The following is a 24,881-nucleotide window of genomic DNA, read 5'->3' on the forward strand; positions in this document are numbered from 1 at the left end:
CACACACACACACACACACACACACACACCCACACACACACACACACACACACACACACACACACACACACACACCTCTCCATTACCCATCCAAACAAGCAAGACAAATGATCGAAGAGGCATCCTAGGCAGGCAAAAGCACTTCACTCACTGACCCAGCTTTACACCCTGGAGTAGTCAGAGGAACAGGAAGGGTTCCAAGAGCCACACAGAGAGGACTGTAGGAACACACTTGGCCTGAAGGTTCCCACTCATGGCCTAGACCATACTCCAGAATCCTCTGACACTTGTAGAAATTTTCCAGCCATCTTCAAGAATTCATCAACTGGGAAAAGTGTTCTTGGAATCTACTGACTAAATAAATAAGTCACCCATCACTTCTGTAACACGTTACAGCGGTGTCAGAACCATGTAAGCCTTTCATTTACAGCCGACAGGCGAAAGCACCATCAGTTGTCTTGTTCTTGTTTCAGCTGGACCATAGCTCAATGGGAGCTGCACGTAGAAGATCCCAGGTTCAATCCCAGGCATCTCTACTTAAAAGGCAATGGGAAAGTGCCCTGCTTGAGACACTGGTGAACTGCTGCCAGTCAGAGTAGTCAACATTGGGCTTATCAGACAAATAGCTCAACCTGGTATAAGAAGCCTCTGAACCAAGAAGGGAAAACTGGAGTGCTTGGTCTTAAATAATAGCATTGATAGTATAATGGAGTATAATGGAAGCATGGTGGAACCAAGAAAACCAGTAGGGCACAGTTATCCCTGGATATAAACTATATCGGAAGGACATAATGGAGGTGGTGAAAGAGGGCATTGAATCCAGCAAGCTAGAAACTCCCAAAGAGGCAGACTCCTCCGCAGAATCATTGTACATGATGATATTAGGCCCCAAGAGTAATTTAGTACTGGGGACATTCTTGTTTTTTTAACTACTATTTATTGAAGATTTTTACATACAGTTTGTAATTGGTACAACATACATTCGGTGTAGCAAACAAAATACAATGCATCTCTATTTTGAGAGCATAGAATAATATAATTAAATTCTTTCCAACAAAAACCTGTGTTGTAGTGCTGGTGACATTCTATTGTCACCCTGATCAAAATGCTCGGGGAGATCTTGAGATGAAAAAGGACATTGAGGAAGCATTCAAACGAGGAAATAGCTACATATGTGTTCCAGTCATGACAAAGAAGTAAAGTTCCTAGATACCCTAAATGACTGTGACCTAGAACATTTGGTCATTAAACCAACCAGAGAGGAGGGGACCCTGGATTTAATCTTAAGTGGTACCCAGGACCTGGTGCAAGATGTGTTTTTGAACCAATTGGAACTATTCATAGTGCTATTCAATTAAACATACATGTAAATGGCCAATTGCCAAGAAAATCCAACACAGTCACATTTGATTTCAAAAGCGAAAATTTCCCCAAAATGAGGGGATTGGTAAAAAGAAAGTTAAAAGACAGAGTCAACAAGGTCAAATCACTCCAAAATGTTTGGGAGTTATTTAAAAACACAATATTAGAAGCCCAACTGGAATGTTTACCGCAGATCAGGAAGGTACCACCAGGGCCAAGAGGATGTCAGCGAGGTTAATGAGCAGAGTCACAGAAGCTATTAGAGGCAAGGAGGTTTCCTTCAAAAAATGGAAGTCTTGTCCAGATGGGGAAAATAAAAAGGAGCACAACCTCTGGCAAAAGAAATATAAGAAGACAATAAGGGATGCTAAAAAAGAATTTGAGGAGCACTTTGCTAAGAACATAAAAACCACCAACAACAAAATTATTTAAATACATTCAAAGCAGGAGGTCGTATAGGGAGGTGATTGAACCCTTGGATGACAAGGGAGTCAAAGGTGTGTTAAAGCAGGATAAGGAGATTGCAGAGAAGTTAAATTAATTTTTTGCATCTATCTTCACAGTAGAGGATATAGGGTAGATCCCTGAACCTGAACTAACATTTGCAGGGAGTCTGAGGAACTGAGACAAATAATCGTGACAAGAGATGAAGTTTTAGATGTAATGGACAAAATAAAAACTGACAAATCGCCAGGTTTGGATGGCATCCACTTGAGACTTTTCAAAGAACTCAAATGTGAGATTCCTGGTACCTCACATCTGCCTCCATACCTGAGGACTGGAAAATGGCCAATATAACACCAATCTTTAGAAAGGAACTCATGTGGGATCCTGGAAATTACAGGCTGGTTAGCTTGACGTCTGTCCTGGGAAAACTGGTGGGAAGTATTGTTAAAGATAAAATAACCAAGTATATAGAAAAATAAGCCTTGCTGAAGCAAAGCCAGCATGGCTTCTGCAAGGGTAGTCTCAGAGCTTGGAAGTAATTAGTTACAAAATACAAATTACCTGTAATTCATTACTTTTTTGAGGTTCGAGTGGGTAATTCCTTTACATTTTGATTGTAATAGGAGTAATTTTATAACTTCTGAGGAGTAATTGTAGTTTCCAGCATTACTTTTGGCCATTATTTGGGGGGGGTGAACACAGGAAGTCTTCTGCTCCTCTGATTTGTGGATGGAAATCATGTGCCTCACATTGGGCTTCTGTGCAGCACTGCTTTTCCCTCATGCTCTGTAGGTGGATAGGAGGCGACAAGGGAGGAGGCGACAAGGGAGGAGGTGGAGAGTGAGATGGGGTGGAGCGGAGAAAGCAATCGTTTTACAAAATGGATGGTGGTGATGAAGAATGCAATGGAGGGAGAAAGGACCTGGAGCACAAGAACATGGATACAGGAGAAGGAGGCGGCAGCAGAATGGAGATAAAGAACTGTGGAGATGAAAGATGACAACGTGTGTGTGTGTGTGTGTGTGTGTGTGTGTGTGTGTGTGTGTGTGTGTGTGTGTGTGTGTGTGTGTGTGTGTGTGTGTGTGTGTGTGTGTGTGTGTGTGTGTGTGTGTGTGTGTGTGTGTGTGTGTGTGTGTGTGTGTGTGTGTGTGTGTGTGTGTGTGTGAGAGAGAGAGAGAGAGAGAGAGAGAGAGAGAGAGAGAGAGAGAGAGAGAGAGAGAGAGAGAGAGAGAGAGAGAGAGAGAGAGAGAGAGAGAGAGAGAGAGAGAGAGAGAGAGAGAGAGAGAGAGAGAGAGAGAGAGAGTGAATACTGTGTTTGTAACTGGCACACAAAGTGGCCTCCGCCACCCTCTCTCTGGCTACTTTGCTGTATTTGCAATGTTTTAACTTTTTTGCATCTCGGGAAAATGTTTGCTTGGGTGGATGTCCCTTAGTTGGTGGTAGGGCAGGGTCCGGGAGGTGGTTAAGTGCGAGAGATTAGGCTTGCTGGCTGAGCAGGGGGGGGGGGTCTGCACTTGGTTTGATGTGCAAAGATCTGCGTAGTGGCCTCTGTCTCCCTTCCCACCTCCCTTACCAATGGAGAGACCACTACTGCTATCTTATGGATAACAAGAATTATGCTACTACCTCTGTGTGTGCATGTTTATTTTAATGTTGTTTTAGGCGACTTAGGTGTGCAGCAACCAAGGCCAGCACCTTGTAGGCACTATAGTTTTTTTTAAAGTAACTTAAGTGTAATTGTAGTGATTACTTTTGAGTAACGGCAAAGTAATAAATTCCTTTCAGAACAATTGTGATTGTAATGGTAATTTATTCCTTTTTGGGGCCCTGTAACAGTAAATGTTGATTTATTCCTTTTAAAAGTAATCTTCCAAGCTCTGGGTAGTCTTGCCTCACCAACCTGTAGGAATTCTCTGAGAGTGTCAACAGGCATATAGACAGAGATGAGCCAGCTGACATAGTGTACTTGGATTTACAAAAAGCGTTTGACAAGGTACCTCACCAAAGTCTCCTGAGTAAGCTTAGCAGTCGTGGAATAAGAGGAGAGGTCCTCTTGTGGATCAGGAACTGGTTAAGCAGCAGAACGCAGACATTAGGAATAAATAGACAGTTTTCCCAATGGCAGGATATAGAAAGAGTCCCCCAAGGATCGTTACTGGGACATGTGCTTTTTAATATGTTCATAAATGATCTAAGGGTGAGCAGCGAGTGGCTGATACTAAATTGTTCAGTGTTATTAAAATAAAATATATTGTGAAGAGCTCCAAAAGGACCTTTTCAAACTGAGTGAATGGGCAGTAAAATGTCAAATCAAATTTAATGTGAGCAAGTGTAAATGATGCTTGTCAGGGCAAACCCCCTTAATTTCACATATATACTCATGGGGATGCCTACGGCCATACTACCCTGAACACGCCCGATCTTGTCTGATCTCAGAAGCTAAGCAGGGTCAGGTCTGGTTAGTACTTGGATGGGACACCACCTGGGAAAAGCTGGTACCATAGACTTAGAGGAAGGCAATGTTAAACCACCTCTGAATGCCATTATCCATGAAAACCCTATGAATACGCCCAAAAAGATTCATATGGTCACCATAAGTCGTAATCGACTTGAAGGCATATAACAACAACAAATACTCATGGGGTCTGAACGGGCAGTGACTGACCAGGAATGACACCTTGGGGTTGTATGGATACCCCAATGAAGATGTCAACCCAGTGTGCAGTAGCTGTGAAAAAGGCAAATTCCATGTTAGGGATGATTAGGAAAGGTATTGAAAATAAAACTGCTGATATCATAATGCCACTGTACAAATATATGGTGTGATCACATTTGGAATACTATGTACAGTTCTGGTCGCCTCACCTCAAAAAGGATATTGTAGAGTTGGGAAAGTTTCAAAAAAGGGCAACCAAGATGATCAAGGGAGTGGAGTGACCCCTATGAGGAAAGGGTGCAGCATTTGAAGCTTTTTAGTTTAGAGAAAAGGCAAGTAAGAGGTGATATGACAAGTTTATAAAATTATGCACGGCATGGAGGCAGTAGACAGAGAGTTTTTCTCCCTCTCCCTTAACACTAGAACATTCAATGAAGCTGAAAGATTCAGGACACATTAAAAAAAAGAAAGTACTTCTTTACACAGTGCATAGTTAAGCTATGGAACTTGCTCCCAGAGGAGGCAATGAAGGCCACCAACTTGGACAGCTTTAAAAGAGGATTAAACAAATTCATGGAGGATAATAGTATCAAAGGCTACTAGCAACAATGGCTATACTCTGCCTCCATGGTTGGAGGCAGTATGTTTCTGAACACCAGTTGCTGGAAATTGGGGGGGGGGGGAGGGGAAGAGTGCTCTTGTGGTCAGGTCCCGCCAACAGGACCTGAGCACAAGAGGTCATCTGGTTGGCCATTCTTGAGAACAGGCTGCTGGACTAGATGGGTCACTGGCTTGATCCAGGAGGGTCTCCTTATGTTCTTATGTCCTTAAGGTAGCTTCCTTTGTTCTGTTTGTTTGTTTGTTTGACTTAGTTTAAATCTGTTACTGGATCTTTGACAACTTCCGATTATTGTGAGTTGCCTCAGGGACTCTGGTTTAAATTGGGATACTAACTGAATAACATCAAGAAACAGATCACATGTAATGACAAAACATGGGATCCAGTGTGGACTGCATCTTAACCATCTTGTGTAAACCACAGATTGTATGAGAATATTGTACATGTGGATGGAAACTAAATAAGTAGTTACTTTTGTCTTAGTTGGAGGGAATATGGTCACTTTATTCACACCGAGCACTGGGAATTAGAACTCTTCAGTTCTCCTTGTATATTCCACTAAGAGCTGACATATTAACTCCAGAGAAATGAAAAGGCAAAGTCTATAGTGACGCAGTTTCATTAGGCTATGTCTATCTGTAAGAATGTGCAAACTTTTAACTTTGAATATTATTCCCTGCCTCACAAAAAGCTATGTGAATCTCAAAGAACTTCAAAAGCTTGACTGCTTTCCCAAATTAAAGTTGGTTTATGATGCAGGAAGCATCACAGTGGTACTTTAACTACCTTTTGTATTCAGTCATTATACTAAAAGAGATAAAGTTTTTCCCTACTTTTTCAGTTGAACTAATATGCGCAGAGAGATGACTGCAATTGCAAAACAAATGATAGCATTTATTTTGGACTTATTAGGAGCACGATCCTGTGTATACATCAATGTAGTCCACTCCTCTGTATATTTACTCAGAAGTAAGTCCCACTGAATTCACAGGAACTTACTGGTAAGTGTACATCTTAAGCAGACTTGGGAAGACATCTCGATGAAATCTATTAGGCTGCAGCAGAGAGAGAAGGGAAGTGGGGTTGCTATCACCTCTGTTGGAAGACCAGCTTCATCAGTCTTTTTGCCCCTCAACTGTCAACTGACATCAGCCTTTCAAGCAGGCTACAGCAGAGGGAGAGAAGGGAAGACGGGCCACTGAATTGGCTCTTCTGAGATATCAGCAACTTTTGGCTCCTCTCCCTGAATTCTTCCCATCTGTCTTGGTCATTATAATAACTTTATAACTATAAATCCCCCTCTAGGATGCACACCTTAATGTGGTGAGGGGGTCTGAGAGTGTTGAAGAAGCTGACAGCAATGCCATCAGGAGTCTAAACTCCTAGCAGGGGCACCCAAGGCGGAATGGTCAAAGCTGAGACACCAGGCTAAGATGCATCCAGATTCAGATGAAGGCAATAGTAAACCACCTCTGAATACCTCTTACCACGGAAACCCTGTGAACAGATTATCCAAAATGCAACACGAGATAGTGCTGGAAGATGAGACCCCCAGGTCAGAAGGCACTCAGTGGGCTACTGGGAAGAACAAAAGACCAGTACGAGTAGCACTGTGACTAATGATGCAGCTGGGTCAAAGCCGAAAGGAAGCCCAGAGGCTGATGTGAACAGATGAAAAAGGAGAGTCCGGAGTTGTATGACACACACAATAGGAACACGGAATGTGAGAAGCATGAACCAGGGAAAGTTAGAAATTGTCAAACAAGAAATGGAACGTGTCAACATTACAATACTTGGTGTGAGTGAATTAAAATGGACAGGAATGGGACATTTTCAGTCAGGCAATTAAAAAATATTTTATTCAGGAAATGAGAAATTAAGAAGAAATGGGGTTGCTTTAATAGTGAGAAGTGATGCAGCAAAAGCAATTAGGAGCTATAACGCAAGGACTGAGCGAGTGATATCAATGAGGTTAAATGGGAAACCTTTTAACATAACCATCATCCAAGTCTATGCTCCAAAGGCAAATGCAGAAGAAGAGGAATTGGAGAGATTTTACGCAGAAGTACAGGAAGAAATTGATCACACACCAAAACAAGATGTGATGATAATCATGGGGGACTGGAATGCAAAAGTAGGGAACAGAGAAGAACTAGGAGTTATGGGGAAATGGGACTTAGGAGACAGAAATGAAGCAGGAGAAAGACTTACTGAATTCTGTGAAGCCAATGATTTGTTTATTGCAAACACATTTTTTGAGCAATCAAAAAGACAACTGTACACGTGGACATCACCAAATGGTCAATATAGGAATCAAATTGATTATATAATTGGTAGCAGAAGATGGAGAAGTTCCATACTTTCTGCAAAAACAAGACCAGGAGCAGACTGCGGTACAGATCATGAACTGGTCGTATCGAAAATCAGAGTAAAGCTAAAGAACAACAACAAAGCAATCATAATAGCAAAATACAATTTAAAGAACATCCCAAAGAATATAAAGATCAAATAAGGAACAGGTTTAAGGCTTTAAACTTAGTTGACAGAGAACCAGAAGAACTATGGACTGAAGTCAGAGACATTATCAGGGAAGAATGCAAAAAAAATACCTCTAGCTAAAAAGAGAGAAAGACCTCAATGGATGGCTGAAAAACTATTAAAATTGTTAAAGAGAGAAGGAAAGCAAAAGCAAGAGGAGATAGAAACACAGCCAGAACCCTAAATGCAACAATACAGCGACTAGTACGCAGGGACAATGAGAACTATTACAATAGTTATTGTATAGAAATAGAAAAGGACAACAAAAAGGGTAGAACAAGAGCCCTATTCCAAAAGATCAGAGAAATGAAAGGAAAATTTAAACCAAGAGTAGGGAGGTTGAATAATCTACAGGGGAACACACTGACTGACAGAGATGAAATAAAAGGAAGATGGAAGCAATACATTGTAAAACTCTATAAAAGAGATGCCAGAATGACAGATTCATTCATGGAGGAACCGTATGATGAAGAACCAGAAATTTTAGAATGTGAGGTGAAAGCTGCTCTTAAAATACTTGGAAGAAACAAATCACCAGGAATAGATGGCATACCAATAGAGCTCCTACAAGCTACTGAGATTGAATCCAAATTTTGATAAAAATCTGTCAAGAAATATGGAAAACTAAACAATGGCCCACAGACTGGAAGAGTTCAATATACATCCCAATTCCAAAGAAAGGGGATCCCAGGGAATGCAGTAATTATCAAACTATTGCCTTAATATCCCATGCAAGTAAAGTAATGCTCAAGATTCTACAACAAAGGCTCTTACCATATATGGAGCAAGAAATGCCAGACGTCCAAGCTGGATTTAGAAAGGGAAGAGGTACCAGAGATCATATTGCAAACATACATTGGATAATGGAACGGAGCAAGGAATTTCAGAAGGAAATCACCCTGTGCTTTATAGATTACAGCAAAGCCTTTGTTGACTGTGTAGATCATGAAAAACTATGGAATGCTTTAAAAGAAATGGGGGTGCCACAGCATCTGATTGTCCTGATACACAACCTATACTCTGGACAAGAGGCTACTGTAAGGACAGAATATGGAGAAACCGACTGGTTCCCAATTGGAAAGGGTGTGAGACAGGGGTGTATTTTATCACCCTATTTGTTTAATTTATACGCAGAACATATCACGCAGAAAGCGGGATTGGACCAAGATGAAGGAGGTGTGAAAATTGGAGGGAGAAATATCAGTAATTTAAGTTATGCAGATGATACCATACTACTATCAGATACCAGTAATGATTTGAAACGAATGCTGGTCAAAGTTAAAGAGGAAAGCACAAAAGCAGGACTACAGCTGAACATCAAAAAGACTAAAGTAATGACAACAGAAGATTTATGTAACTTTAAAGTTGACAATGAGGAGATTGAACTTGTCAAGGATTATCAATACCTTGGCACAGTCATTAACTAAACTTGAGACAATAGTCAAAAAATCAGAAGAAGGCTAAGAATGGGGAGGGCCGCCATGAGAGAACTATAAAAGGTCCTCAACTGCAAAGATGTATCACTGAACACTAAAGTCAGGATCATATAGACCATGGTATTGCCGATCTCTATGTATGGATGTGAAAGTTGGACAGTGAAAAAGGCGGATAAGAGAAAAATCAACTCATTTGAAATGTGGTGCTGGAGGACAACTTTGCGCATACCATGGACCAAAAAAAGACAAATAATTGGGTGTAGAACAAATTAAACCATAACTGTCACTAGAAGCTAAAATGATGAAACTGAGGTTATCATACTTTGGACACATTGTGAGAAGACATGATTCGCTAGAAAAGACAATAATGCTGGGGAAAACAGAAGGGAGTAGAAAAAGAGGAAGGCCAAACAAGAGATGGATTGATTCCATAAAGGAAGCCACAGACCTGAACTTACAAGATCTGAACAGGGTGGTTCATGACAGATGCTTTTGGAGGTCACTGATTCATAGGGTCGCCTTAAGTCGTAATTGACTTGAAGGCATATAACAACAACTATGAATCAGTGCCGAAGTTTGCTTTCTCCCCCCTTCTCCCTTTTGTGTTGTGTCTTTCACTTTGTAAGCCTGAGGGGAGGGGCTGCCTTAAAATTTGATCTTTGTGAGCTACTTTGAAAGCCTTTTTTGGCTGAAGAGCAAGGGGGGGGTTATAACTGAAATAACTAAGCAAACTAAATTTCCAGAGAATTGGGCTGCATGACTGCAATGTTAAACACACAACTTCTGCCTGTGCCCCCACTCGACTTTGTGTACAGCTTAAAACACTGAGCCAGTGCAAAAACTGAAAAACTGGACTATAGCGAAGGATCCTTTTTGTAATACTAACCTCACCAGATCAGTCATACAGGATCCCACCACCACGACCTCAGCAACTGCCATACCAGACACAGGTTTATTAGCAGGATCCACCGCAATCTCAAATCTACCTGTTCTCCGCAGTAGCCCTCTAGCTGCCCCTTAATACCTTTCCACAACTCGCTCTGTCTGCAGAGGTCCTTCGCCTCCCTGATGAGTTCGCCGCCTAAGGCGTTTTACTCAGCCATTCCCCCCACACCAAACTTCGACTAACTTTCTGCAGTAAACAAAACGAGCTCAGTTATCATAATCACAGTACCCTATCATAACCTTGGTCCTCGGTCGGACGACTTAGAGAAGATTTTTTTTTCAGGCGCGCTTTAGCCGCCTATCTATACTTAGAAAGCCCCGATTTTTTTTATTTCTTTCCTTGGCTTTCGAGGACTCCTCGGCTGCGCGCCTGCTTTTATCAAACTTTCCGCGGGGGCGAGCACGTAGCGTTCGAGATGGTGTGGGAGGGTTTACGCAGGCGCACAGGGTGTATGGGTAAGGCGAGTGGTCGGTGCCGGTTTTTTGGAGGTTTGTTTGTATTCTCCCTTCCCCCCCATGCGGTCTCCAAGTATACGCAGTAGTAGTGGTAGGGGGAAACCAGAAATAACTGCGCCCCTTCAGATGGGGGGGGGACACGCGTTTGTGTGGGATTTCCCCTTCTTTCTTGGAGCAAAGCATAAAATATGGGAGTTGACTTTGGCGGGGGAAGGTTACAATAACCCTTCAAACCTGAGTATTTCACGATGGGGTGATGAGCTTTTTGTGGGACCGCCATAATTTAAGCTACTGTAAATTGTAGTGAAGTGTGTACTGTGCTTAGTAGCCAGTGGTACTACTAATTATGAAATATTACTACCAGGGGTGTAGTAGGCCGAGGTCTCAGGGGGGCCTTAAACTCCTTAATCTTTAGGGAGCAGGGTCTCCATGTCTGCAGCATCCTACAAGCCAGTCAGCATGAAAGGGGATTGTGTTAGCCACTGAGAAGAATATTCTAACATGCTTCTTGTCCTTTCCTGCTGATTGGAGCCAATCAGAGTGAAAGGAGCTGAGTCAGCCACTGAGAAGACTCTCCTTAGCAGCCAACGCTCTCCCCTTTCATGCTGATTGGAGACATCCGTTGTTGTGGGACAGCACATTGTACATTGCCATGAAGGCATTAACAAGGATCTCATTCTCAACCCAGCAGCAACAAAAAAGTGGGGGAGTGACTACCATGAAGGGACCCTGCAGTTCCAAATTTGCCACCTCACTTCTGATTAATGGAATCCTTCTAATACTGGCTGCTGTACATATTGGGTTTATGTGCCCTTAATACTTGATACAGGTAGAAATCCAATAGGTAAGGTCTCATGGTTAAGATTATGAGTTGGGAAGGCCTTGGCTCATCTCTGTGATCACCACTTAATTGTATCAGCTGCAGCCTTCCACCTGCAGGATTGGTCTAATAACTCTAGTAAACTGTATAGGGCGGTTGTAATGAAATTTATGTAATATATGTAAAGTATGCTTTCACCACTTAAGAAAGATTATATCAGTTCTAAGTATTAGAAAACTGGGGAAAACTGCGTGTGGAGGTATCATCTGAAAACAAAGAATAACCACCATCAATATGATAATGGGATCTTGAATAACTGTTGCCAGTCAAGAGTTGACAATACTGGGCTAGATTAATCAATGGGCTTACTTGGTATAAGATCATTTCATATGAAGATTGTGTAAAGGGTATACAGGTGGTCACATGTTTATCTTATTAACGAAGAGCAGTTAGTACAAGTTTGATTTTTCTGGAAGTTATGGACCTTAGTACCTTCTTTTGAGAGAACAGACTGTCAACAGGTTTTAAACGGATGGCTGCCAGCCATCCTCTGTTCAACATTTTTCCTGATGTGGATTCTCCATTCAGCTATTGAACTTATTCCTTTACTTTTCTTCAGCATCCTTATAACTTTAGGCACTTTTGTATTATGTAAATGTTGTGGGCAGATACAGATTTGACTTTCAGTATTGTGTCTGACAGTGTGCGTGCCCTTATGGGCTTGAAGTTTATACCAGAATGCTGATAGAGCTATTGTAAAGTGTTTATTCTATAAAGTGTTTAGATTGCCATGTGATACTGATGCCTTTTCCCATCCAGGATCTTGAAAGTGTTTGGTAGGGAGCTCACAGAAGATGAGTGACTGTATGATGGCTCACTATCTCCTAGGGATTACCCATACTGGATTCCTTGCGGTTAATCATTGGCCTACTTTTATTTGATTTGTGTGCATAGCAGTTGGAGAGCATTTTTTGAAGTTGTTGATGATGCCACCATACCGTCATCCAACCTAGGCTTTGAATCAGTGTTGTTAATTGCTATTTGATTTTGACCGAATGGTTGCATTGGAATGTAAAAAGAAAAAAATATGTTTTTTTCTCCCTTGAAATAGCCTGGGTGAGCCCCAGGAAAGGGCCGTAGCTCAGTGGTAGAGCACCTGCCTTGCATGCAGAAGGTCCCAAGTTCAACCTCTGGAATCTCCAGATAGGGCTAGGAAATACTTCCTGCCTGAAACTCGGAGAGCTGCTGCCAATCATTGTAGACAATACTGAGTTAGATGAACCAATAGCTTCACTCAGTATAAAGCAGCTTCCTATGTTCCTAGGTTTGCCCACTCTCCCTGCGCTTTCATTTCCATTTTTATGTAACCACAGTTTAGTGTTTTGCCTGAATGAGGACAAACTATGATTAGTTTTAACTGTGATTTAGACTTGGAAGCAAACCAGCTGTAATCCTTGGTGTATGACGCTAACTTGTTCTATTTAATCCATAGTTAAGACTAACCACAATTTTGTACATAATGCCAAACTAGTTAATTTAAATGGAAATGAAATCATACAGTGTCTTCCTTGCAGCTGCACTAGAAGAGGAGAGGGTGTGTGGGGAGTGAACAAACTTCAGGTTTGTTCATGTGTGAAAAAACAAAGTTTATTGTAGTGCCCAGTTGAGCCATGACAAAATTAAAATAGTGAAAAAAAAGCCCTGGGAATGAGAGACAGACATGTGAAATGGCCTCGAACCATACTAAGGGTTAGAGATATCTCAGGAAAAATAATGGGAATTCAACAGTGGAAGGATTTTATGCTTTTTATTGACTACACATTTCTTGACATATACAAGTCACACATAAGACTTTGGGCGCAGCCAATGAATCAGAACCAAATAGGTTACAAGCACATAATGGAGCTCTCAGCTCTGTTATATATTACAGTTCAGTATTATATACAGTGTCTTGCAAAAGTAATCAGACCCCTGACCAGTGCTGTCATATTACTGAATTACAAATGGTACATTGTAATTTTGTTCTGAATGATGATTTTATTTTGAAATGCTGAAGCTCAAAATCAATTATTGTAGGGTGATGTTAGTTTTATGTTGGGAAATGTTTGTAAGAAACAAAAAAATGAAGAATGTTGCTTGCATAAGTATGCAAACCCTGTGCTGTGGAAGCTCCCACTTTACACAGATAAAAGAAATTGCCCCGTTGAGGACACAGTTACCTTACCATTGGCCTCTACCTGTGAACCATTAAAGTTGCTGTCACATTGTCAGGATAAAAACCCCATTGTTGAAGGATCATTGGTCAGGCTGTGGATCTGAAGGAAAATGAAGACCAAAGAGCATACTACAGAAGTGAGAGATAATGTAATACAAAGGCATAGATTAGGAAAAGGGTACAAAATAATATCTAAGTGTTTGGATATCCCAGTTGGATCAATAATCAGGAAGTGGAAGCTGCATCACACCACCCAGGCACTGCCAAGAAAAGGCCGTCCCTCAAAACTCAGTGTTCGAACAAGAAGGAGAGTTGTGAGAGAAGCCACAGAGAGGCCAACAATTACTTTGAAAGAGCTACAGAGTTCAGTGGCTGGGAATGGAGTGATGGTGAACCAGTCAACCATATCAAAAGCTCTGCATAACACTGGCCTGTATGGGAGGGTGTCAAGAAAGAAGTCGTTACTCAAAAAGTACAGACTGAAAGCACATCTGGAGTTTGCCAGAAATCATGAGAGTGCCCCATCTGCAATGTGGGGAAAGGTTTTGTGGTAGGATGAGACCAAGATAGAGCTTTTTGGCCAAAACTCAAAAGCGCTATGTGTGGTGCAAACCTAACACTGCCCATGCCTCAAGACACACCATCCCTACAGTGAAGTATGATAGTAGCAGCCTCTTGCTGTGGGGCTGCTTCTCATCAGTGAGGACTGGGCTTCTTGTTCAAATTTAAGGAAGAATGGATGGAGCAACATACAGGGAAATATTGCAAGAGAACCTGCTTCAGTCCACTAAAAAAACTGAACCTTGGGAGGAAATTCACTTTTCAGCAGGACAATGATCCCAAGCACAAGGCCAAAGCAACGGTGGAGTGGCTAAAGAACAAAAAGATGAACGTCCTATAGTGGCCCAGTCATTGGCCCAGATTCCCATTGAGAATCTGTGGTGCTCTTTGATAATTGCAGTCCACAAGCGACATCCAACCAATCTGAACAACCTGGAGCGAATCTGCCAAAAAGAATGGGCCAAAATCCCTCCGACACTGTGTGCAAAGGTGGTACATACCTACCCCAAAAGACTTAAAGCTGTTATTGCAGTGAAAGGTGGCTCTACCAAATATTAATGTGTGTGTGTGGGGGGGGGGGTTGGACACTTATGCAAGCAACACATTTCAGTTTTTTAGGTTTGTTACAAACATTTCCCAACATAAAACCAATGTCACCTTACAGTAATTGATTTTAAGTTTCAGTGTTTCAAAATAAAATATCATACATAATGAAATTACAATGTACCATTTGTAATTCAGTAATGTGAGAGCATTGGTCAGGGGTCTGATTACTTTTGCAAGGCACTGTATTGGTCTTATACATCATTATACATTTCGGTATACAGGTAACATTTTATAAAAGTATATGGTTCTATTACTTGATAATTATACAAGTTAGAATGCAAACAAGTTGTTTTTTTCTGTTAGTACATTTCAATACACTTCTGTCTCTTATCTTGAAAGAAATGGAATGATCTCACTCTTGTAGAAGGCAAACCTTGGACCTCTTATCTAGCAGCATAGTGGTATGTTGGATCAGTCTGTAAGATTGATACTGAATGCAGGAACTTCTCTCACTTTTATAAGAATTTCTCAAGGCTGTGACCTTGGTCCACAGTTGTGTTCTTCTCAGTTGCCATCTCTACGTGCCTCCCGCCAGAGGCAGCAAACACCTCATGTCCCCTGCCAGCAGGGACAACAAACAGGAGTTTATCAGAACAACTAGTCAGTTTTACAGAAACAGGTGTTGTCCACACCATATAAGGAGCTTTCTCCCCTGGCTCCTATGTGTCCACAGGCAACTGCAGCTGGAAGCTACGTATCATCATCAGTACTTTGGCTGACTGCCCAGAACTAGACAAAGGAGGGGGAAGCAGAAAAACTTCTTCCCTTTTGACCTTTTTCAGGCTATAAGGAGGTTTGCATATCTGGACATATAACAGCCTATATATTTGGATTAAAACATGCACTGTAAAGACTCTTAAATGGGAAATACATACATTGAACATGGGGCCAGCCCACAACACATGCATCTTGTCTGGCTGCTTCTGATCATTGTTATTGTTCATGAATCTATTGCTGTGTTGTCAATTTATTTCTATAATTTACAGTATATCCTGTCCTTCTGCCAGCATATCTTGCAATGGGAATATTCTGTTCTGGTTCCATTGCTGGCTTCAGGGCATTAAAAGGAGCTAGAGGTGGAGAACCTATTTGGTTCCATGGGCCAGATCCTAATCAGGATCTGCCTTGCAGACCGTTATGACATCACATGATTGGCAGGTGGAGGGGCTCCCATCTGCCAAAATTCCTTGCACGTCTCTTAAGTCTCCATGATCTAGGACTTAAAGGAAGCAGGGGAGACTTGGAATAGCCCCTTCAAAGTCTGCCTGCACATTCCTTTTTTTTAAGACTTGAAAAGGGTTTTCTGACAGCTTGTTTCTTCTGCTATACTGTATCATGATTTTAACTGTCAAATTAGCTGATAATGACCTCCCTATGCAAAATTCAAATAGCAAAGATATGTAAGAAGACACCTACTGATCAATTATCCGTCAGTTGTGGAACTGTCTCTTTGCGATTGCTGTGCCAGATGTTGATCCTGAAAGTTTTCCTGGCAGTGTTGCCAAATTTTATTTTGGCAGTTAGGTTTGAAATTATTTTAGTATATTGATATGTTCACATGTTTTACATTTTTATTCATATTATCAGTTTTATGAGTTTTGTAGTATCGTGGACCAGATAGTACCAGAATAATCCAGACATTCCACGGTCTTGTGGCCTGCATAGAAAAATATTGTGGTTGCTGTATACTTGTGATGCTTCACTGATTTATAAACATGTGTATAAACAGAAGAAATGTGAGACATCAAGGTCCCTCTGAACAGCCGGCTGGCCAGGGAAGTGATTAATGCCTCTCTGCGAGAGGGGGTGGTCCCTGGCTGCCTGAAAGAGGCAGTAGTGAGACCATTCCTGAAGAGACCCTCCTTGGACCCAGAAAATCTTAATAACTATAGGCCGGTAGCAAATGCTCCATTCCTGGGCAAGGTCCTGGAACGAGTGGTTGCGGGCCAGCTCCAGACTCTCTTGGATGAGACTGATTATCTGGATCCATTTCAGTCGGGTTTCAGGCCTGGTTTTGGCACGGAAACAGCCTTGGTCGCCCTGTATGATGACCTTTGTCGGGAGAGAGACAGGGGGAGTGTGACTTTGTTGACTCTTCTTGATCTCGCAGCGGCTTTCGATACCATCAGCCATGATATCCTTCTGGGAAGACTAGCTGAGTTGGGAGTGGGAGGGACTGCATGGCGGTGGTTCCACTCCTACTTGACAGGTCGGCTCCAGAAGGTGGTGCTTTTGGGGAACATTGCTCTGCACCCTGGATTCTCCAGTATGGGGTTCCAAAGGGGTCAGTTCTGTTCCCCACGCAGTTCAACATCTACATGAAACCGTTGGGTTCGGTCATCTGGAGCTTTGGAGTGCGTTGCCATCAGTATGCTGATGACACGCAGCTCTATTTCTCCTTTTCATCTTCTTCAGGTGAGGCTGTCAATGTGCTGAACCGGTGCCTGGCTGCGACAATGAACTGGATGAGGGCTAATAAACTGAGGCTCAATCCAGACAAGACTGAGATGCTGTTAGTGGGTGGTTCTTCTGACCAGATGGTGAATGTCCAACCTGTCCTGGATGGGGTTGCACTCCCACTGAAAGTGCAGGTTCATAGCTTGAGGGTTCTCCTAGAACCATCTCTGTAACATGAGGCTCAGGTAGCCTCTGTGATGAGGAGTGCCTTCTACCAGCTTCGGCTGGTGGCCCAGCTGCGCCCCTATCTGGACAGGGATAACCTGGCTTCAGTTGTCCATGCTCTGGTAACCTCCAAGCTAGATTACTGCAATGCACTCTGTGGGGCTTCCTTTGAAGACGGTTCAGAAACTGCAGTTTGTGCAAAATGTAGCAGCCAGATTGGTAACAGGGACCAGATGGTCCGAACATATAAAACTGATTCTGGTCCGCTTGCATTGGCTGCCTGTATTTTTCCGAGCTCAATTCAAGGTGCTGGTTTTGACCTATAAAGCCTTACATGGCTTGGGGCCACAGTACCTGATGAAATGCCTCTCCCGATACGAACCCACCCATATACTACGCTCAACATCTAAGGCCCTCCTCTGAGGGAAGCTCGGAGGGTGGCAACAAGGGAGAGGGCCTTTTCAGTGGTGGCCCCCAAATTATGGAATGATCTTCCTGATGAGGTGCACCTGGCGGCATCACTGTTATCTTTTCGGCGCCAGGTCAAGACTTTCCTCTTCTCCCAGGCATTTTAGCATGTGTTTTTTTTAATTGTTTTAAATTTTTTAAAGTGCGTTTTAAATTGTTTTTAAATGTTGTTTTAAACTTGTACATTTGTTTTTACTGTTTTTAGTTACTGTAAACTGCCCAGAGAGCTTTGGCTATGGGGCGGTATACAAATACAATAAATAAATAAATAAATATAAACAAAAGTGAAGATTGACTGAAAGGCAAAATACACTTTAATCATTTATCTTATTTATCTTATTTCTGGGAATTTCAGTTTATAGCCTGTTGTGTTTTTATATGGGTATAATAATATGCTAATATGTGATCTCATATGCTTTTCATCTCCAAGTATGTAGTACATGCTAAATTTTCTAGTATTACTAAGAGAGACTTTTTCCCCAATATTTTCCAATTTTATTTGGATAAAAATAATAACCGGAGCATATATTTCAGTTTTGACTTATCAAGGTATTTTAGGTCTTTGCTTTATGAAGATATTGTTTAGAATAGAGAGTAAGTTTTGTAATAAACTTCAGTGATTGATACTACACAATTCTAAATGTGTTGACAATCACTAAACTCTTTGAGAGATTAATAAAAAGGGCACTGTCCAGTTTCTAGAGCTGAAATAAATATCTGGCCTCTACAATTTGTGATACATTGAGTCAAATGCAGCCCACCAGCTGAGTCTAGTTGCCTGTGGAATGCTTGACAACCACCACCCCGCCCCTGCTTTTGGCAGACCAGGCAGGTAGGAGAACCAGAAGATTTATCAAGTCAGTGGTGAGCTGTGCTCATCTTGGATGGTCATAAGTTGCAGCGTACTTCATAACGGATGAGTGAACAAAATAAGGGAGCCATGTTTTTGTAAGTGAGCTAGTTACTAAATATTAGTATTGGCAATGTGATCTTAAATATGGGCCATAGTTGAGTAGATGGATGAGTGCTAGTCCATCTCCCTCCCTATTACTACTTGGCTTTGCTCCCATCTCCTTTCCCTTGTTCCCCTACTTTTAGCAGTTCTTCTCTTAAGTTCCCTGCTTCCTTCATTTTTTCTTTGGCGCCCTTGTCTTTGTGCCTGCCTCATCTGTATCCGTGTGCCAGCTCTCTGAGTTGTCACTTTTTAAGGAAGTATAGCATGGATACCCTTTGATACTCTCTCAATTATTTCCCTTGCAGAACTGAGTACACCTTTTAAATTAATATGTCCCCTGAAGTTGCCTTGAACAAAATATCTCCATCACTTTCTCCTTTGATTTCCAATGTGGTCAGGAATGGAAAAGTAGGATTGGATGCAACTAACTGTTTAAGGATTACAGATCTGAAATCTGGGTAAGCACCTTCAATGTTTTTTTTAATAATGTTTTTAACCCTTTTTTAAAGGTGTTTTTAAAGCTTTTTTAAAAAAATGTTTTTAACGTTGTTTTGTTTTAATGTATTTTAAGGTCTGTTTTTATGATGTTTTAAAGTGTTTTTAGCGCTTCTGTTTGCCGCCCTAGGCTCCTGCTGGGAGGAAGGGCGGGATATAAATCAAATAATAAATAAATAAATAATGTATATGTGCCTTCTATTCAAAGTACCAATTTTTGTTATGTCAGTAATACCTTTAATTTATCTGGAATGAAGAGATTCTTTAAGGTTTTATGGAACTTTTAAACAATGCTGTAGAGATTGTAGTTTAATATATACTGCAAGCACTTGCATTAACATTCTTTTTCATCACTAGGTTTTTTATTAATTGATTTCAGAAGTGAGCCTAATGCATTTGAGCATTTCATGTCCATATCATGTTTTCATTTCTTAACCTTTTCTGTTGTCTATCTTATACATTTGACTATTGCCATCCTGATTGAAGCAATGCGCTCTATGTGGGGCTACCCTTGGAGGCTCCAGCTTGTGCCAAACACTGCAGCTACACTGTGGATGGGGACAGACCATTGCCAGCCCAAGCTCCAATGCTCAAAGGCTGCCCATACGTTCCTAGGCCAGGTTTTTAGGTTCTTGTATTAATTTACAAGGCCATTAACAACTTGGATCCAAGATACCTCACGGACTGTCTGATTACTAAAGTCTTTGGGGGAGTCACAGTCACTGGTCCCCCATGGCTCAGACAGACACACAGCTCGTATCCATCAGGAGCAGTGCATTCAGTATTGAATTTTATGGAGTTCCTTTCCAGTTCCATACATCCCCCTCCCTGTTGAACATCCAGTGCCTACTAAAGACTTTTTTTTATTCCCGTAGCCATTTTAACTGAATTCTGATTTTTTAATTTTAACTGATTTTTATTTTCATTGTATTGAGTTTTTTGTACAACACTTAAACAGTTGGAATTAAGCGATATATATATTGTCAAAAGAAATAAAAAATATGCTTGTATCATCCTTGGCTCACCTACTGGCACAGAGTTTTCAATTTGTGTTCATTTGTGCATGTTGATTCCATTATTTCTTTAGCTTGCTTCAAATGTACAGTCTCATTGATTGCTTGAGAATTGATAAGCAGAAGCTGAATGAGCTATCAAACGACTGCTTTGCCATGGACCTCGGTCTATGTCTAGTCAGATACAGAGAGTTGTGGGAATCAGTCCTAAGTTTAAGCTTCTGTTCTTAGACATTTATAGTCCAAGTAAACACAGTCTTATGTACTACTGTTTTATGTGAATTATTTGGGAAGTCAGGAATTAGCAACATAATTCTATCTTTTTCACTTATGGTTATCATAAAGGAATTATAGTGTATGTTGGCTAGAGAAATGTCTTAGGACTGGTTGTGGGCAGTATTCAACTAAACAATTGCATGTGCAGAATGACTTCTGTTTGCGCGAAGGGAATCCCCCTCCCCTTGTGGTGCCCCACGCCATCCCCAGATCTGCTCCGGGGGCTTGAAGAAAACCCCAGAGCAGGTTAGGGGGCACACAGGATGGAGAAAGGAAGAAACCCTTGTGCTGACAGAATTTTCACCTTAGTGCTATGTTGAATACAACCAAATGATAGCATACCTCATTTTTGATCCCATAGAGCCTGGCTGGGAGTCCAGCTTCTGTGAGTTCAAATCCCCACTCGTGTCTCCTGGGTGTAAAGGGCCAGCTAAAGATCACTCCACAGTGAGTGGCTCAGGGGTTACATGCCCTGCCACCTGTGCAGCCTTGGGCAAGATGCATAGTCCCAAGGAGCCCAGTTTTCCTCCAGCTGGCAGTTGCGGACAAGGAAGGGGCTGGCTTTTGCAGCTGTGGCAAGCTGAGCAGGCCCTAGCCAGCTGGGGAGGTCTAGCCTCAGAGGCAGGCAATGGTAAACCCCCTTTGAATACCGCTTACCATGAAAACCCTATTCATAGGGTAGCCATAAATCAGGATTGACTTGAAGGCAGTCCATTTCCATTTTCATCAGGATATATTACTATTTTAAAGTAGTTCTATCAGATGTGTGCACTGTGCATCATGTCAGAGTCAGATCCTGCACTACTTAAGAGTTTTTTTTGCAGTTGGAGAGGTGTTGCCAGAGTTGTTAAAGTTCAGACTAAAGTCTTCATTCCCTAAGGCCTGTCACATTATTATAAGCAGATTCTTCCATGCCCACATTTATTATTGCTGGGAGGCATTCTTATTATACAGTCTGGATCTGTTTTGTTACAGCTTGAACTCAGTGTATCTGTTCCTTTCCTCACTATGCTTTGTAAACAGTTATCCTTCTTTTTAAATATATAATTAAAATCTGTGCCCTGAAAGAGTGTGAAATTTCTCATTTCATGTCTAAATTTGTCAGTTTCCTTTAAACTTTACTCCTTGTCACAGGTTAAAAGCCCTTTATTATCTCTGTCACTCTCCTTGCAGTTCTCTTAAAGATTTTCATGGCATGGAGATGAAGTGTTGAGGAAAAGCTTGTCTGTCTGCCTGTCTGACAGTTGTCAAAGGCACCAGAGCTACATAACGGAGAAACAATGGCAAGCCTAAGTAGAGTAGAAACTAAGATACACTTCCATTGTAAAAAATAATTAACTTGGTATGGTCAATATAAAACCGGTGTAACCTTCCAAAAGTTGACCACTTCCCCAAAAGAATAGACAGCCCATGTTTATGGCTGAGGAAGGACTTTCACTCTAGAAAAGTACCATAGCTTAGTAAAAGCTGAAAAAGCTCACCCTGGACCTGTTGGTTTCTGACAACTACCGACTAGTTGCAAACACCCCCTTTTTAGGGAAGGTGGTTGAGAGGATTGTGGCGCAGCAGTTGTAAGTACTCTTGGATGAAACAGATTATTTTGACCCATCCCAGTCTGAGTTCAGGCCTGGTTATGGGACTGAATTGGCCTTGGTCGCCCTGATGGATGACCTATATCGGGAGAAGGACAAGAGGAGTGCGACCCTGTTATTCTTACTTGATCTCTCAGCGGCTTTTGATACCATTGACCATGGTATCCTTGTGGGTTGACTTGGTGAGCTGGGTATTGGAGGCACTGTTTTACAGTGGTTCCAATCCTATCTCTAGGGTCGATCTCAAAGAATAGCATTGGGTGACTGCCTTTTGGCCCCCTGGCAGTTGTGCTGTGGGGTGCCACAGGGTACCATCTTGTCCCCCATGCTGTTTAACATCTATAGGAAGCCCTTGGGAGCGGTCATCAGGAGATTTGGGGCAAGGTGTCAACTATGCTGACAACACCCAGCTCTATTTCTTTGTAACATCTGAATCAGGATTGGCCGTGCAAGCCCTTGACTGCTGCCTGGACTTGGTGGTGGGCTGAATGAGGGCCAATAAACTGAGTTTGAATCCTAGCAAGACGGAGGTACTGTGGTTGGTGGTTCCCGAATTTGGATAATTGGTCAGTTGCCTGCTTTGGGTGGGGTTGTACTTCCTCTGAAAGAGCAGGTCCGTAGTCTGGGGTGCTCCTGGATCCATCTTTGTCACTAGAGGCCCAGGTGACCTCAGTGGCTAGGAGTGCCTTTTACCAGCTTCGGCTAGTAAGACAGCTGTGTCCATTTCTGGACTGGGAAAGCCTGACCACTGTTGTCTACGCACTGGTAACCTCCAGGTTGGATTACTGTAATGCACTCTATGTGGGGCTGCCCTTGAGGTTGGTCCGCATCTGGTGCAAAATGTGGCAGCGAGATTGCTCACTGGGGCAGGGTATCGCCAATACCCCGCTACTGAAAGAATTGCACTGGCTGCCCATTTGCTACCGGGCCAAGTTCAAGGTTCTAGTTTTGGTGTACAAAGCCCTCTACAGCTTGGGACCAGGATACCTGAAAGACCGTCTTACCCCTTATATACCCAATCGATCACTGCGCTGTACAGATGAGGGCCTCCTGCAGATACCATCTTATCAGGAGGTCCATTCTGCACAACATAGGAAACGGACCTTTAGTGTGGCGTCACCTACCCTGTGGAATTCCCTCCCCTTGAATATTAGGCAGGCATCTCTGTTATATTTTCGGCGCCTTTTGAAAACTTTACTCTTTCAACAAGACTTTTAAGTTGAGACCTATCCCAGTCTGCATCTATGTTGGAATTGCTTTTTCATGTTTTCATAAAAACAATATGTTTTTAACCCTTTTTAAAAGATGCTTTAAAAGCTTTTTTTAAAAAAAATGTTTTTAAAGTTGTTTTATTTTGGTGTATTTTAGGGTCTCTTTTTGTGATGTTTTGATGTGTTTTAGTGCTTCTGTTTGCTGCCCTGGGCTCCTGCTGGGAGGAAGGGTGGGATATCAATCAATCAATCATTCAATCAATAAAAACACATGCTTTGCATGCAAAAGGTTCCAGGTTCAATCCCTCCAGTCCTTAAGTGGAGATTTGAAAGACCCTTATCTGAAACCCTGGAGTGCTGATTCCATTTGGTATAAGCAATACTGAGCTAGACGGACTAATTATATATAAGGCAGCTTCCTATGTTCATAAACATGACTCTTTCACCCAGCCAGAAGGCCACCAATAGATGTGGGATGGTAGCTCTAACTTGGTAAACATCCAGTGAAGCCTCAGTATTATTTTGTGTTGTGTTAGCCTCAATCACAAGTCCCAAGAAGCACTAGTTGTACATGTCTTTTTTTTACTGCAGAACCTCGCTATAACGTGAGGGTCTGGGGACAAAGGACATACCCATGTTATAGGGCGTCCACATTATAATGAAAACCACTTTCTGTAAACAGTATTTTACTTGGGGTACATAGTCATACCCATGGTATATCCAAATCCACGGTTCAGGGAGCCGTGTTATAGCAAGGTTCTACTATATTGTTTTTATAACAATTTAACAAAGAAGATAAAAGAAAACAGAAGAAGAAAAGAATGAAGGGGAAAAGGCCCTCATCAGTTCACATTAGGATACAGTAGCCATCAATACATCAGCTTAATTTAAACATATAACTTGTTATAAACTATCCAAATGTCCAAATAGGTGTCCACATGAAATTGATGTTTATAAGAAATATGCTCAAATATAACAAGGATAGTGAGGTTCTCAGACCATTGTATAATAGATGGTGGGAGTTTATCCTTTCAGACTCGAAGAATAAGTCACTTAGCAACCATAAGGGCTCACAAAGTCCACTTTTGTTATCCTGCCATTAGGTAATACATTTCAGTGACTGCCACTGCTGTCAAGCTCTAATGCTATGACACGTTTCTAGGCTGATTTCTTCATTATTGGGTCTAGCCTGACAGCTGACATTTCTGAGCTGTGGGGAATAATCAAGCACAGCTCACACAACTTAATAAGCATATTAACATAGGGATTTGCTCATATTTTAACATACAACAGTTTGCTGGGAAGGTGCCATATAGCTTATTTTATTATAATATATTTCAGCCTGTTTAAGGACACTCAAGGTGACTAACAATACTCATGTTGTTGTTATGTGCCTTCAAGTCGATTATGAAATATGGCGGCCCTATGAATCAGCAACCTCCAATTTGTTGTTTATTTACTTTATTTATTTATTATTTGATTTCTATCCCGCCCTTCCTCCCAGCAGGAGCCCAGGGCAGCAAACAAAAGCACAAAAAACTTTAAAACATCATAAAAACAAACTTTGAAACACATTACAACAAAACAT

The 24,881-nt window shown here is 41.7% G+C and overlaps 2 protein-coding genes and 1 pseudogene across 9 annotated transcripts in view; 2 read left to right on the plus strand and 1 right to left on the minus strand.

Moving 5' to 3' along the window:
- Positions 1 to 10,281, minus strand: part of RBKS (ribokinase) — a 105,638-nt gene extending 95,357 nt beyond the window's left edge. For 4 of the 6 annotated variants that reach the window (XM_061624934.1, XM_061624933.1, XM_061624931.1 and 1 more), the window contains exon 1: positions 9,945 to 10,167. In XM_061624934.1, the coding sequence (XP_061480918.1) occupies positions 9,945 to 9,997 (53 nt within the window). In that variant the 5' untranslated portion in view covers positions 9,998 to 10,167. Of the gene's footprint in view, positions 1 to 9,944; positions 10,168 to 10,232 lie in introns of those variants that run through there. The other 2 variants (XM_061624932.1, XM_061624935.1) reach the window with 2 other exon arrangements.
- Positions 4,198 to 4,316, plus strand: LOC133384627 (5S ribosomal RNA; annotated as a pseudogene).
- A 125-nt stretch (positions 10,282 to 10,406) lies between the features above and the next one.
- BABAM2 (BRISC and BRCA1 A complex member 2) overlaps positions 10,407 to 24,881 on the plus strand; it is a 227,782-nt gene continuing 213,307 nt past the window's right edge. For all 3 annotated transcript variants that reach the window (XM_061624941.1, XM_061624940.1, XM_061624939.1), the window contains exons 1-2: positions 10,407 to 10,492; positions 19,012 to 19,164. In XM_061624941.1, the coding sequence (XP_061480925.1) occupies positions 19,037 to 19,164 (128 nt within the window). In that variant the 5' untranslated portion in view covers positions 10,407 to 10,492; positions 19,012 to 19,036. The remainder of the gene's footprint in view (positions 10,493 to 19,011; positions 19,165 to 24,881) is intronic.

Source organism: Rhineura floridana, chromosome 4 (genome assembly GCF_030035675.1).
Source record: "Rhineura floridana isolate rRhiFlo1 chromosome 4, rRhiFlo1.hap2, whole genome shotgun sequence".
NCBI classification, from domain to species: Eukaryota; Metazoa; Chordata; class Lepidosauria; order Squamata; family Rhineuridae; genus Rhineura; species Rhineura floridana.